The 14387-nt window shown below is 46.8% G+C and overlaps 1 protein-coding gene across 5 annotated transcripts in view; it reads right to left on the reverse strand.

Moving 5' to 3' along the window:
* The window catches only part of LOC105011857 (protein jagged-2), a 37248-nt gene that overhangs the window by 12799 nt on the left and 10062 nt on the right, over positions 1–14387 (reverse strand). For all 5 annotated transcript variants that reach the window (XM_010872291.4, XM_010872282.4, XM_020050236.2 and 2 more), the window contains exon 3: positions 3615–3669. In XM_010872291.4, the coding sequence (XP_010870593.2) occupies positions 3615–3669 (55 nt within the window). The remainder of the gene's footprint in view (positions 1–3614; positions 3670–14387) is intronic.

A 14387-nucleotide genomic window follows, 5' to 3' on the forward strand; every position in this document is an offset into this window, starting at 1 on the left:
TCTGTGGTGTGTCTGTGTGTATGTCTGTGTGTCTGTATGTGTCAGTGTGTGTGTCTGTCTGTCTGTCTGTGTCTGTCGGTGTCAGTGTGTGTCTGTCTGTGTGTCTGTGGTGTGTCTGTTTGTGTGTATCAGTGTGCGTGTCTGTCTGTGTGTCTGTCTTTGTCTCTGTGTGTGTCCCCGTCTGTGTGTCTGTGGTGTGTCTGTAAGTGTGTCTGTAAGCATGTCTGTGTGTATGAGTGTATGTGGTGTGTGTTTGTGTGTGTCTGTGTGTGTGTGTCTGTGTTTGAGTGTGTGTGTGTTTGTTAGAGCTAGACAAAGACTGGGAGTGTGAAACACAGTCTGGATGTGTGTTTAAGAGATGGGAGATGGAGCTAGAGATAGACTGAGAGAATGGAGCCGATAAGTGAGGGGGAGAGAGGGGGGGAGAGAGAGGGGAAGAGAGAGGGGAAGAGAGAGGGACAGAGAGAGGGACAGAGAGAGGGGAAGAGAGAGGGGAAGAGAGAGGGGGAGAGAGAGGGGGAGAGAGAGGGGGAGAGAGAGGGGGAGAGAGAGGGGGAGAGAGGGGGGGAGAGAGGGGGGGAGAGAGGGGGGGAGAGAGAGGGACAGAGAGAGGGGGAGAGAGAGAGGGGAAGAGAGAGGGGGAGAGAGAGGGGGAGAGAGAGGGGAAGAGAGAGGGGGAGAGAGAGGGGGAGAGAGAGAGAAAGGGAGGAAAATAACTAATAGCACATAACAAACCTCCTGATGGAGGGATGAGATCATCTGGATTGAAAAACAAAAGAATGAAAACAGGGGCATATGTTGTCTGAGCACTGTTTTTGTGTGCCTCCATGTGTTTCTCTGTGTGCGTGTGTGTGTGTGTCTCTGAATGTGTGTGCATATGTACGTGTGTGTGTGTGTGTCTGTGTGTTTTATGGAAGGGGGTTAAAGGGGGGGTCAGGGAAGATAGTGGACACTAAGCAGGTTGTTATGCCAGCTGACACTGACCAATATCTGGTCAAGACTTGGAGCGTTCTGTTACTGAGTCTCTGGCCGCGTCTTGTGTAGCTGTGTGTAAATGTGGTTGTGTATAAGTGTGGTTGTACATAAGTGTAGGTCTGTTGTAATTGTGCATTTGTGGCGTGTGGCTATGTGTGCAAGCGTGGCTGTGTGTGTGTAACTGTGCATTTGTGGTGTGTGACTTTGTGCAAGCGTGGCTGTGTGTGAGCGTGTGTTTGCGGTGTGTGGCTGAAATTAAGGAACCAACTGCTACAGCATGTGTTTTTCTTTTTTCTTCACGTTATGCCTCTGAGTCCAGTAGCTAATTTCAGGAATCTGCGGAACCCTACTACTAACTGTCAGGGAGAGAGAGACATCATAAAGAGGGCGAGAAGAAGACATGTAGCGAGAGGAACACATTGAGGGGAAAATAGCACCAAACAAACACCCACAGCCACAGAGACACACACACACATCAATAGAGAAACACACGCACATGTCAGAGTGAATGTAATCTCCGTTCTTAGTAAATGTGTCCCAGTCCTGTATGTTGGATCTGTATTATTTGTCCTTGACGCTGTGAGAGAACACACCGCCGGGATGAAAATTAAGCCCTGTCCTACCTTCTCGTCCAAATCACCTGAGCCAACAAATCAATGAACAGACAGATAACAGCTATAAGCTCAACAGGCAAACCCCTCGTACGCGTCTCGAAACGCACACAGAACGGGGATGTATGGGAGAAAAACCAAGGAAAGGAGAGAAGCGAGATTAACAGGGAGAGAAAAGAGAGAGAGAAGGGGAAAGAGGAAAACGGAGAAAGATGGAGAAAGTGCGAGAGAAAAAGAGAGCCAGGAGGATACAGAGAGTCCTGAAGATCAAAACCAGTCATCCCACAGTCACCCAGTCACCCAGAGAGCGGATGAAGGTCAGTGTTGAAGCGTTGTTGATATGTTCTCCGTCTCTCGGCCAAGCACTATCTCAGCGCCCTACATGGTGTACTACTCCCTATCTCAGCGCCCTACATGGTGTACTACTCCCTATCTCAGCGCCCTACATGGTGTACTACTCCCTATCTCAGCGCCCTACATGGTGTACTACTCCCTATCTCAGCGCCCTACATGGTGTACTACTCCCTACGAAGTGCTGAATGTAGGGCACTTTTCAGGGGATACAGTGCAATTCCAGACTGAGTCCCTGGATCAGTGGTAGACCGGTACCGCTCAGTGTCATAAATCCACCTTGCTTACAGCCATGTCTGACTGTCTGTCCTTGCTTTATAGGACATCTGCTACACAGCTGAATGTGTTTGGGATGAGCGTAGCTGGCAGCAGGGAGAGAGGCTTAAAACCAAATATCAGGAAGAGAGAGACAGAGGGAGAACACGAAAGAGAGAGAGAAAGTGACTATTTTAGGAGCTCAGAAGTACGAATGGACGGGAGGAGAGACGGAAGAAGATGAAGATGATGAAGAGGAGGAGATCTGAGCTTAGCTTCCCAGGCTCTCGTTATCTCTCCAGGTATCTGTTGGCAGACTTCTGCCTTCTTCTGGGCTGGAAGTACCCAAGAACAAGGAGCCAGGAGAGGAGTAGCAGAAGGAGTTTGGGATAGATACATCTTTGTATTTGCATGTAATGACTATTGAAGTGTGTGCATTGTGAGTGTGTATATGTCGCTGTGTGTGTGTGTGTGTGTGTGTGTGTATGTGTGTGTTTGTGTATGTGTGTGTTTGTGTATGTGTGTGTTTGTGTATGTGTGTGTTTGTGTGCATCTTGGTGTATGTCTGTCTGTAGAGAATGTCGCTCACATTCTTAGATGATGACCCGAAACAACAAGAAGCGCAGCAGGAAATTAAAGAGTCAGACTGTGAGACCCCAGAAACATACACACACACACACACACACACACACACACACACACACACACACACACACACTGGCTGTGCCTCCTTTAGGAGACAGACAAGGAACAAAGTGAGGACAGAGGGGAACCACAGCCACGGGTCCCTAAGGCCACATTCACCCTCCCTCCCTCCCTCCATCCATCCCTCACCCTCCCTCTATCCTCCTTCCCCCCTACCTCCTCCCTCCCTCCCTCACCCTCCCTCTATCCTCCTTCCCCCCTACCTCCTCCCTCCCTCCCTCACCCTCCCTTCCTCTCTCACTCCCTGTTCCCTCAGTTCCTCACCCTCCCTCCCTCCATCCCTCACCCTCCCTCCTTCTATCCTCCTTCCCTCCCTCCCTCTCTCCCTCCCTCACCCTCCCTCCCTCTCTCCCTCCCTCACCCTCCCTCCCTCTCTCCCTCCCTGTTCCCTCAGTTCCTCACCCTCCCTCCCTCCATCCCTCACCCTCCCTCCTTCTATCCTCCTTCCTTCCCTCCTTACCTCCTCCCTCCCTCACCCTCCCTCCCTCCCTCTCTCCCTCCCTGTTCCCTCAGTTCCTCACCCTCCCTCCCTCCACATTTTCCTTTAACATATGTGGGAAAGTTTGAGAGTCTGGCTCAAACAAAGAAAACAATGTAGTCGTTCTCCGCAGCTACCATTTCTCTTTTTCTGTCTCACACACACCAGCATACACACACACAGACACACACCCAAACACACACAGAGACACACAACGGATACTCTGTCACCAGTCATACCTGGTTCTGTTTGGTTGTCATGATCCAGAGCCTCCAGCACCAAGGAGAAGGATTTCTGAGAAGGACAAAGAGACAATAAAGTTAATTCAATTGTTTTGTCACAAAGTGCTTACAGACGCCCACATGAGCCAGAAAGAAGACTTGTCAAAAGAGGTCTAGTGATTAAAATAGGCACCAGTGTTGTTTCCCGACAGTGTGGAAGTTGTTCTAAACCTGAAACAGAGAACTAAATCCATACAGCAGCACTGATGTGATTTGGGATGCCAGGCCCTTATAGACAGGTAATAGACAAGTCTTAATACAATAAAGACTAGCTCCAGGCTAGGGATGTCACGAGAACCGATACTTCGGTACTAAGTTGAGGCCAAAACTCTGAAAACTCATGACGCTACTGTTGGTACCGCTGGTACCAGGATCCAAAACCTGACAGGTGGAGGTAAGAGCGGCTGCAGCCCTGCCTCCACTCGATGAAAAGAAAAACTTTCCAAACTTTGCGTTCGAGGCGGATGATCAGGGAGTAATAAATTCACAAAAACCACTATGCAAACGGTGCCTTCAACCCTTCGTGACTAAAGGAGGAAACACATCCAACTTAGCAAACCACCTCAAAAAACAGATTTTTTAGCGGTTTAAATATTTCCGGACTCATGGTCTGTCACCATGTCAGTAAATCTGAACTTCTGTTGCCCTCTGAGTAGAGGTGTGTGTGTTAGCATCTGCTGTTTTCTTAAGTGCATGGGATTTATTGTTATTGAGTTTTTTACTGTGGTATCAAATTGGGTGTTGAGAATCTAGGAATTTCACTGGTATTGGTATTGACTATATTGGCTATAACAGATAGGTCTTAATACAGTAAAGACTAGCTCCAGGCTATAACAGATAGGTCTTAATACAGTAAAGACTAACTCCAGTCTGTAACAGACACATCCTGATAGAGTAAAGACTAGCTCCAGGCTGTAACAGACACATCTAGTAAAGACTAGCTCCAGACTGTAACAGACATCGTAATACAATAAAGACTAGCTCCAGGCTATTAGAGACATCTTAATAAAGTAAAGACTAGCTCCAAGCCGTAAGAGACACATCTTAATACAGTCAAGACAGGCTCCTAGCTATAACATGGCCTGTAAATTGGACCCAGACAAACAGCTGACATTGATCGTGGATTAAAAACCTCCCGTCTCAGCGGAGATAGATAAGAAAAGCCAGATGGGTCTTTTTCATTTTCACATTCAGTCTTTGGTGCGTACAGCTTAGCGATTAATAATTCAGACCATCTCCATCCCTCCATTTCTCCCTTTCAACAAAACACCCCAGCACTTGCCATGCAAATAACCCTGACGTGCATTCTGGGTAGAGTATCCTCCTAAAAGGCTACGTGGATGTTCAGTCACGCCTCAGCTCTAAGGGCCCACCGCTGAGGGGATGAGTGGATCAGGGAGCGAGGATGGGAGGGCGGTGCGGTAGTGGGTCTAAGGTGAGCCGAGACAGAATAAAGAGGCTGGAATACAAGTTATCCAGACAGTGGGCGAATGGCCAGCGAATTATCCAGGCAGGAGACAGAGGGTGCGGCAGCGCTGACTGCAGGTTGAAACATTCAGGTGTGGAGAAAAGGATGAAGACGGGGAGGGGAAGGTTCAACGGGGGTGGTGATACATTAATGTCGGTCTGTGTGTCTCTGTGTGTGTGTGTGTATGTGTGTCTTTCTGTGTGTGTCTGTGCCTCTGTGTGTGTGTGTGTCTGTGTCTCTGTGTGTTTGTGTGTCTTTCTGTGTGTGTGTGTGTGTCTGTGTCTCTGTGTGAGTGTGTGTGTGTGTGTGTGTGTGTGTGTATGTGCCTCTGTGTGTGTCTGTCTCTCTGTATGTGTCTGTGTGTCTTTCTTTGTGTGTCTGTGTCTCTGTGTACCTATGTGGGTGTGTGACCTCAGAGGTAAGGAGAAGATGAGAGGTTGGACATTGAATAAATAGGTAGCTAGATGGGTGGGAGTCAAGAGAGCACATCAGGAGACTCAGAGAATACAAATACTAGATTAACTGGCAGGGTGGATGAACTGACAGGATGGATGAAGAGACAGAATGAATGACCTTTTAAGATGAATGAACAAACAAGACTGACAAACTGACAGGATGAACAGACAGGATGGATAAACAGACAGGCTTGGATGAACTGACAGGATGGATGAACTAACAGGGCGGATGAAGAGACAAGGCGGATGAAGAGACAGGGCGGATGAAGAGACAGGGCGGATGAAGAGACAGGGCGGATGAAGAGACAGGGCGGATGAAGAGACAGGGCGGATGAACTGGCAGAATGGATGAAGAGACAAGGTGGATGAAGAGGCAGGATAGATGAACAGACAGGATGGACGAACAGACAGGGTGGATAAAGAGACAGAGTGGATGAACTGACATGATGGATGAGGGAAAAAGACGAAAGGTTAAAGTGACGTCAGCATACATATAGTGAATGCATCAGGAGGGGAAAGTGGCCAATCAAAGAGATAATCCCATAATACCTGAATTTTCCAACAATAGGATTTTCCTATAATAATTTCCTATCAAGTGAAAGACAGACTCAGCTGACCATGTTGGCAACAACTCTCTTAAAACAGCCTGGAGAAATATTGCAAAGCAGAAGTATCCCTTTAAGGGAGAGAAAACTGGGGAGGAGGTAAGGATGTGGAAAACAGTGCCAAGACACACACACACACACACACGTACACAACACAAGGGCACGTACGTGCACATTCGCATACACACACACTCACTCTCTCTTTCTCGCTCTCTTCTGACACCCACGACCACTGTGGATTAGAGAGGTGGAGTAAGTCCTACCTCAGTGTACACCTCTCCACTATCCCCCCTTTGTTGTTTACAACCCACCCCTATTCAGTCCATCACACACACACACACACACACACACGATGCTGTAGCCCAGATCAGTCACATCGTGCTAATGAGAGCCATCGAGACGTCCCAGAGTGCCTGGAGGGTATTTGTGGCTCGGCCCATTTGGATCCACTGATGTTTATCATCAAATTTCTCAGCACAAATGGACCCTCCTAATAGACAAGAGTGGCCAAGAAGGCGGACCCTAAGAACGTTGCCTGTTCTACCTCTTCTATTTCCACAGGGGAGAGGACTAGGCTCAGGGGTCATTTTGGCCAGACATTATCATTGATTTGGATGTACCGTCTGAAGAGTTTGGGGTGGGAAATGAAGCCATGTGGGACGGACACACTCACAGCATTACATCACAGCTGGCCCTTTACCAGAGTCCTGGCTAATGACACCTTTCCTATCCCCTTTCCTTCCTGTGATCCCTCTGAATCTCTCTGTTTTCTAACCACACCCCGCCCACTTCCTGCCCCGCCCTGTACCTGCTCCCAAGAGAGGCCTCATATCACCCACACAGACACACAGTGCCCAGGTTGTTGATACACAATGATATGCCACGGTTAGGAAGGTACCTCAGAGCAGCCCAGTTGGGGTCCTACTCTGAGAACGACAGTAACCGCAGTTACAGAACGTGTTCTTTAATTACTTTACATAGGTGATCTTGTGACTGCCTGACTGTAAACAGTATACCCTCCAAAAAAATCTGGGTTAGGCTCCTGTGCTACCAACCAGATTGTCCAACTCACTACTAACACATTTATTCTTACTGACAGAAACACAGACATGTATCTATAAAGACACTTTTATCTACTGTCTCACTGACAGAAACAAAGACACATCCACTGTCTCACTGACAGAAACACAGGCACATCCATTGTCTCACTGACAGAAACACAGATACATCCATTGTCTCACTGACAGAAACACAGATACATCCATTGTCTCACTGACAGAAACAAAGACACATCCACTGTCTGACTGACAAAAACACTGACATGTCAATTGGCTCACTGACAGAAACACAGACACGTTTATAGGCTGTCTCACTGACAGAAACACAGATACATCCATTGTCTCACTGACAGAAACACAGGCACATCCATTGTCTCACTGACATAAACAGAGACATATTTGCTAGTTGCACATTTCCCTCTCACTTTGACCCAGAGGTACCACCAAAAACAAGTATTTTCCTCAAACACATCTAACCACACATGCCTTAGTTTCAATGGAAAGACGGAGAAAACACCCACCATTGCAAATACATTGACCTAATAGGCTAAACACACCAGCAAATCATCTCCCACATCATCTAACCCCTGACCCCCTAACCCCTGACCCCCTAACCATACCATTCCCTCACAGAGTTATTGTTACTCAAACTGAGGGCAACACGGACACAACCAAGTGGCAGGCTTTCTTGTGCGGTCCGCCACAGCCTGGGGACGAGGTTCCACCAAAGATTGGTTCCACTTTATTTCTTCCAAGTCAGGCCTGAAATACACAGAAGCAGTGCTAAGACAAAACACATGCCGATGTAAGTGTGTGCGTGCATGTGTGTGTGTGTGCGTGCGTAAGCGTGTGTGTGCATATATATATGGGTGCGTGACCAGAAAGAGAGCGAGAGGAACGGCCAACGGTAAACAGGCGTAATGAGACTCAGGGACGGTGTAATAGATGCGTTGATATTTGTAGCGTTAGTCAGCCGAACAACAACAACAACAACACCAACACCGTGAAACTGGTGCCATTTGGGACTTTCACTGCATGAGGCCTGACAGATACACAGAGTTTATGCACTGTTGTTCCACGCCTGTTTGTGAAGTGGCATTGTTGTCTGGGGGTTGTGTGTGGGTGTGTGTTTAGACCAACTCACACACACACACACACACAGTTCTTTCATAGTTTAAAGTGAATGTGTAGCTTAGGGTGCGTGTCGTGTAGAGCTAAGCAGTGGGCTCAAAGTGTGTCACGGCATTGGGTTCAGAGGCTGAAATAAACCATTAAAACACTTTATTTTCCTGGATGATTCGTTCCAGAGGACACTCAACTGGGTTTTACTAACAACACAATGTACCGAAAACATCAACGGAATGTCTAGCATGGCCCTTTTTCATCTTCTCCTAAAGCCCTATCCTCTGAGCCTTTCACTAATTCTGCCCGTCGTAACATTTCCATGCATAACATGTCTGGGGTGGATGTTGTTGCTGTGTGCTGGGGCCTGTTTCCATTAGGACATACCTCAGCTTCACAGCTCCAGGTTTCCGCCATGCCATCAGCGACTGCTCTGAACAAACTGTTAGCATGTCGGGACAACCAGAGGGAGTTCCCTAAAATGGGACGCCGTTACGACAAGGAAATTAAACAAGCGCAAATGGCCCGGGATCTAACAGGTTGCCTTCTCCTCCTCGCCTGTCCACCAGCATTAAAACAAGGCCTGGTTTCATTATAATGCACACACACACAACTTCTCTGAGCTGACGACCATTCTCTTTTCCTTTCTTCTCATCTCTCGGTCTCTGTTTAGCCTTGTATGCCGCTTACTCAATTTATGATGGGCACAAAAACCCTCTACTCCCCCAACTCTCAAACATGGGCAGGGTAGCATGGTAGGATATCCCGGCATGGCCAGGCTGTACAAATACAGCTCTACGACAGGAAGGACTCCCAGCCCGGAGAGAGGAATTTCCCCTCTGCACACACGCACCAACATGCACTTATCCACACACCCACACATTACTGCATTATCAGCATACAACAGTGCACATATAAGTATAATAGTTAAAACTGCTATAACAGTTCATAGTCTCCCCCCCCCCTCTCTCTAACAGTCTACATTCGACATGAACATGAACAGCACTCGAATCATCCAGCTACCAGTAGAGTTACCATCAGCCCCTGTGTAATACAGCACACCAATCTCCTGAAGTACAAACTACACTGCCGTAATTATATACACACACACACACTCGGTGACAGCGTTGTCATGACAGCGATGCATGCAGCTGGATACCATGGCTGGCACCTCAAGTGCACACTAGAATGTAACCACAGAGAATTTTGATTTGCCTCAGTCTTTACACGCTACGAAAATGATTCAGTACCCTGAAACACCTTTACAATGACTAACACAGGAATACTGCCTGCATTCTAAACCAGTTAGGACATGGAAATCATAATGAGTTGTCATTGTTCAGCTCTGTGAAAGGGAAAATCTCTGATGAAAACCGAGAGAACAGATGTCCAGTCCTTGGTTATTGGTGAGACCTGCGCAAGAAGAGGGCTCACGGAAGAAACATATTTGATCAACATTATCATTATCAAGCAGTACAGCAACAGATGTAGCAGTGAGTGTTGAGAGAATTGCTACTCCTCTATTCCAGCCCCACATCCATGATCTCTTAGAACAAATGGACTGATTCAAGACCTGAATGCTAATTGCCTGAAAACTGTGGCACATCAGACATTATTAACCAGATGGTTTGAATGACGATTGCCGATTGGCTGCAAGCTGTGGTGTGACATATGACAAATATACCAAGGGTATGACATCACATGCCTTTTTACAGCTCTAATTGTGTTGGTAATCTCGGGGGTCTGTTGTATATTGCCAATACACCGTGGCTAAGCGCTCTGTCCTGGCACTCCACAATGCGTTGTGCCTAAGAACTCCTCCAAGCCACGATGTATTGGCCGTATACCAAATTCCCTTGTGCGTTATTGCTCCCATAATCCACGGTATAAAAAAAACTTGTACTGTTGATATTGCAGTGTTAACCAATTTATTATAGAGAAAGGGCACCTCAGTGGATTGGTTAATAGACTGGGGCTAAGAGCTGTTCTTAGGCATGACCACACCCTCTCATGTATATACCCTAACCACCTACAGTGGGGAGAACAAGTATTTGATACACTGCCAATTCTGCAGGTTTTCCCCACTTACAAAGCATGTAGAAGTCTGTAATTTTTAGCATAGGTACTCTTGAACTGTGAGTGAAGGAATCTAAAACAAAAATCCATAAAATCACATTGTATGATTTTTAAGTAATTAATTTGCATTTTATTGCATGACATAAGTATATGAAAGCAGAACTTACTATTTGGTACAGAAACCTTTGTTCGCAATTACAGAGATCATACGTTTCCTGTAGTTCTTGACCAGGTTTGCACACTCGGCAGCAGGGATTTTGGCCCATTCCTCCATACAGACCTTCTCCAGATCCTTCAGGTTTCGGGGCTGTCACTGGGCAATACAGACTTTCAGCTCCCTCCAAAGATTTTCTATTGGGTTCAGGTCTGGAGACTGGCTAGGCCACTCCAGGACATTGAGATGCTTCTTACGGAGCCACTCCTTAGTTGCCCTGGCTATGTGTTTCGGGTCGTTGTCATGCTGGAAGACCCAGCCACGACCTATCTTCAATGCTCTTACTGAGTGAAGGAGGTTGTTGGCCAAGATCTCACGATACATGGCCCTATCCATCCTCCCCTCAATATTGTGCAGTCGTCCTGTCCCCTTTGCAGAAAAGCATCCCCAAAGAATGATGTTTCCACCTCCATGCTTCACGGTTGGGATGGTGTTCTTGGGGTTGTATTCATCCTTCTTCTTCCTCCAAACACGGCGAGTGGAGTTTAGACCAAAAAGCTCTATTTTTGTCTCATCAGACCACATGACCTTCTACCATTCCTCCTCTGGATCATCCAGATGGTAATTGGCAAACTTCAGACAGGCCTCTCTTCAGGTCATTGACCAGGTCCTGCCGTGTAGTTCTGGGCTGATCCCTCACCTTCCTCATGATCATTGATGCTCCACCAGGTGAGATCTTACATGGAGCCCCAGACCGAGGGAGATTGACCGTCATCTTGAACTTCTTCCATTTTCTAATAACTGCGCCAACAGTTGTTGCCTTCTCACCAAGCTGCTTGCCTACTGTCCTGTAGCCCATCCCAGCCTTGTGCAGCTCTACAATTTTATCCCTGATGTCCTTACACAGCTCTCTGGTCTTGGCCATTGTGGAGAGGTTGGAGTCTGTTTGATTGAGTGTGTGGACATGTGTCTTTTATACAGGTAACGAGTTCAAACAGGTGTAGTTAATACAGGTAACGAGTGGAGAACAGGAGGGCTTCTTAAAGAAAAACTAACAGGTCTGTGAGAGCCGTAAATCTTACTGGTTGCTAGGTGATCAAATACTTATGTCATGCAATAAAATGCAAATTAATTATTTAAAAACCATACCATGTGATTTTCTGGATTTTTGTTTTAGATTCCGTCTCTCACAATTGAAGAGTACCTATGATAAAAATGACAGACCTCTACATGCTTTGTAAGCGGGAAAACCTGCAAAATCAGCAGTGTATCAAATACTTGTTCTCCCCACTGTATTAACTTATAGTCTTTATCCCTGGCACCTCCCCTATCGTCAGGCCTATCATCATGGCCTCTGTTTGGGACCTCTCTGTAGTCCGTTTCTCAGAGAGGGTGACTGGAACCGGAGAGACACACAGCAGTAGAAGAAGAGACAGCGATAGAGATAGATAAAGGGAAGGAGGGGTGGAGGGGGAGGAAAAGAGGGAGATGCTACAGTCTGAGGGAGTACAGTGGCTGGCTTGGGAACACTGGAGTGTCCCCGTGATATCAGCTTCTCTCTGCTTGTCTCAGACCTTAGGCGCATGCACGCACACACACACGCACACACACAGACTCAGAATCTCACATTAATGCACACACATGCATGGAATTTGGAACAGATATTGACCCATTTACCCCACCCTGCTTTCCCAATAATTACTCCATTATACTCTCCTTTTGCTTTTCTTACATCCAGGTAATGATCAGTATCAGCCCCCCCCCCCACCCAGAGTTAATTGGCTTGACAAAGATATGTGATTCCAGGCCTAGCATTGTAGCACGTCCCCTGCCAGACTCTCCCCCTCTCACCTCCCTGGCCCACAGACAGCAGCCCCCTCCAGCTTCTGCAGGAAATGACCTCATCGTGTGTGTGTGTGTGTGTGTGTGTTTGATACCCTTCACTCATACAGGGTATCAAACTGAGACACAGGTGTCTTTTGATGTTGAGCCCTGTATTAAAAAATATATAAAAACCAATTACCCAGACATAATACACAAACAGCAATAACAATTTATAGTAAAACCCTCATTTACCATTATAATTTAAACTACCTGGACTTCTTACTTAAGGTCACCTTGCAAGGCACTCCATGAGTGGGGGGCATGGTAGAGAAAAGAAGGGTTCCCTATGTCTGTGTTACCTCTAGGACCTGCCAGCCTTGTGAGCATTTTTGATAACTGCTGTTATTCAAAAAGAAAAAAGTGAGATTAGATAGTTAGGAGGTTTCTGCAGGACAACCTTAAAGAAAGATATCAAGCACCAACAAACCCATCTGGTATTTGAAGTGTCCCAGCCAACTGAAGTGTGTAAATAAAAGACAATGTCGGAAATACGCACCAATGATAAAAAACTAAATATTGGTAAAACATGAAAAACCTATTAGGACATGCTGCTGGCCCCCATGGGGACACAGTAAATGTCTGGCTAAGGGGTTATGTTTTGGGTAAAACTTACAATTAACATGCAATCAGAGTTATTTTAAGATGTCGATTTATTATGGGTTCAATGTAGGGATTTGGTTAGGGTTATATTAAGATTTACGTTAGGGAGAGGAAACATTCGTTTTCAAGTTTGAAGGTTTATTTGTCATTTTTGTGTTACTCCAGTTTCTACTACCCCAGTAAACTGAATGAACGGTTGTGTGAGGAACAAATCCATCCTAAAACTAAAGACAACACACATGTACACTCTCTTCTCCTAAAATAAGTTGTCAGGGGAGGCTGGTCTGCAAAATTACCCACAGACAGCGAGCAGAACTGAAAGCAGAACAGACAGCAGAACATGTGTTAGTAAAACGTAGTGGTTTCGAGACTGCTGCTTCCAAAACACTATAGTGAGATTAAGAATGGAAAGACATGAATGACAATGTCCTTGAAGAGGACAAGAACCACACTTGGGACTCTGGGGTTTAATCCAATTCAGAACAACACATGGGACTCTGGGGTTTAATCCAGTTCAGAATGACACATGGGACTCTGGGGTTTAATCCAGTTTGGGAACCACACTTGGGACCATGGAGTTTGATCCAGTTCAGAACTAAACTTGGTACAAGAACCACAGTGTCCCTGCACAGGTTTGCCTCCAGTTATAAATCCATGGTTACCTACTTCATCTGGTTCTAAACATAAAGGGCAGCAGATAGCTTAACATCACCACAGGCAGAGAACTAAAAGAACTGACAAGAACAGAAAAGGATGGAGCAAGAAAAAACAGAGGAAGGGAGTAAGAGTGACAAGAGAGTAAAAGGGAGATAAGACAGAGTAGGAAAAGGGAAAGATGGAGAGGAAGAGAGGAAAGGTGAAGGAGGAGATGGAGGACAGGTGAAGGAGGAGATGGAGGACAGGTGAAGGGGGAGATGGAGGACAGGTGAAGGGGGAGATGGAGGACAGGTGAAGGGGGAGATGGTGGACAGGTGAAGGGGGAGATGGTGGACAGGTGAAGGGGGAGATGGTGGACAGGTGAAGGGGGAGATGGTGGACAGGTGAAGGGGGAGATGGTGGACAGGTGAAGGGGGAGATGGAGGACAGGTGAAGGGGGAGATGGAGGACAGGTGAAGGGGGAGATGGAGGACAGGTGAAGGGGGAGATGGAGGACAGGTGAAGGGGGAGATGGAGGACAGGTGAAGGGGGAGATGGAGGACAGGTGAAGGGGGAGATGGAGGACAGGTGAAGGGGGAGATGTTGTTGAAGGTGAAGAGACAGAAGGGGAGGTGGGAGACAATAGAGTCAATAGATTTCAATAGATTTCTAT

Source organism: Esox lucius, chromosome 1 (genome assembly GCF_011004845.1).
Source record: "Esox lucius isolate fEsoLuc1 chromosome 1, fEsoLuc1.pri, whole genome shotgun sequence".
NCBI lineage: Eukaryota > Metazoa > Chordata > Actinopteri > Esociformes > Esocidae > Esox > Esox lucius.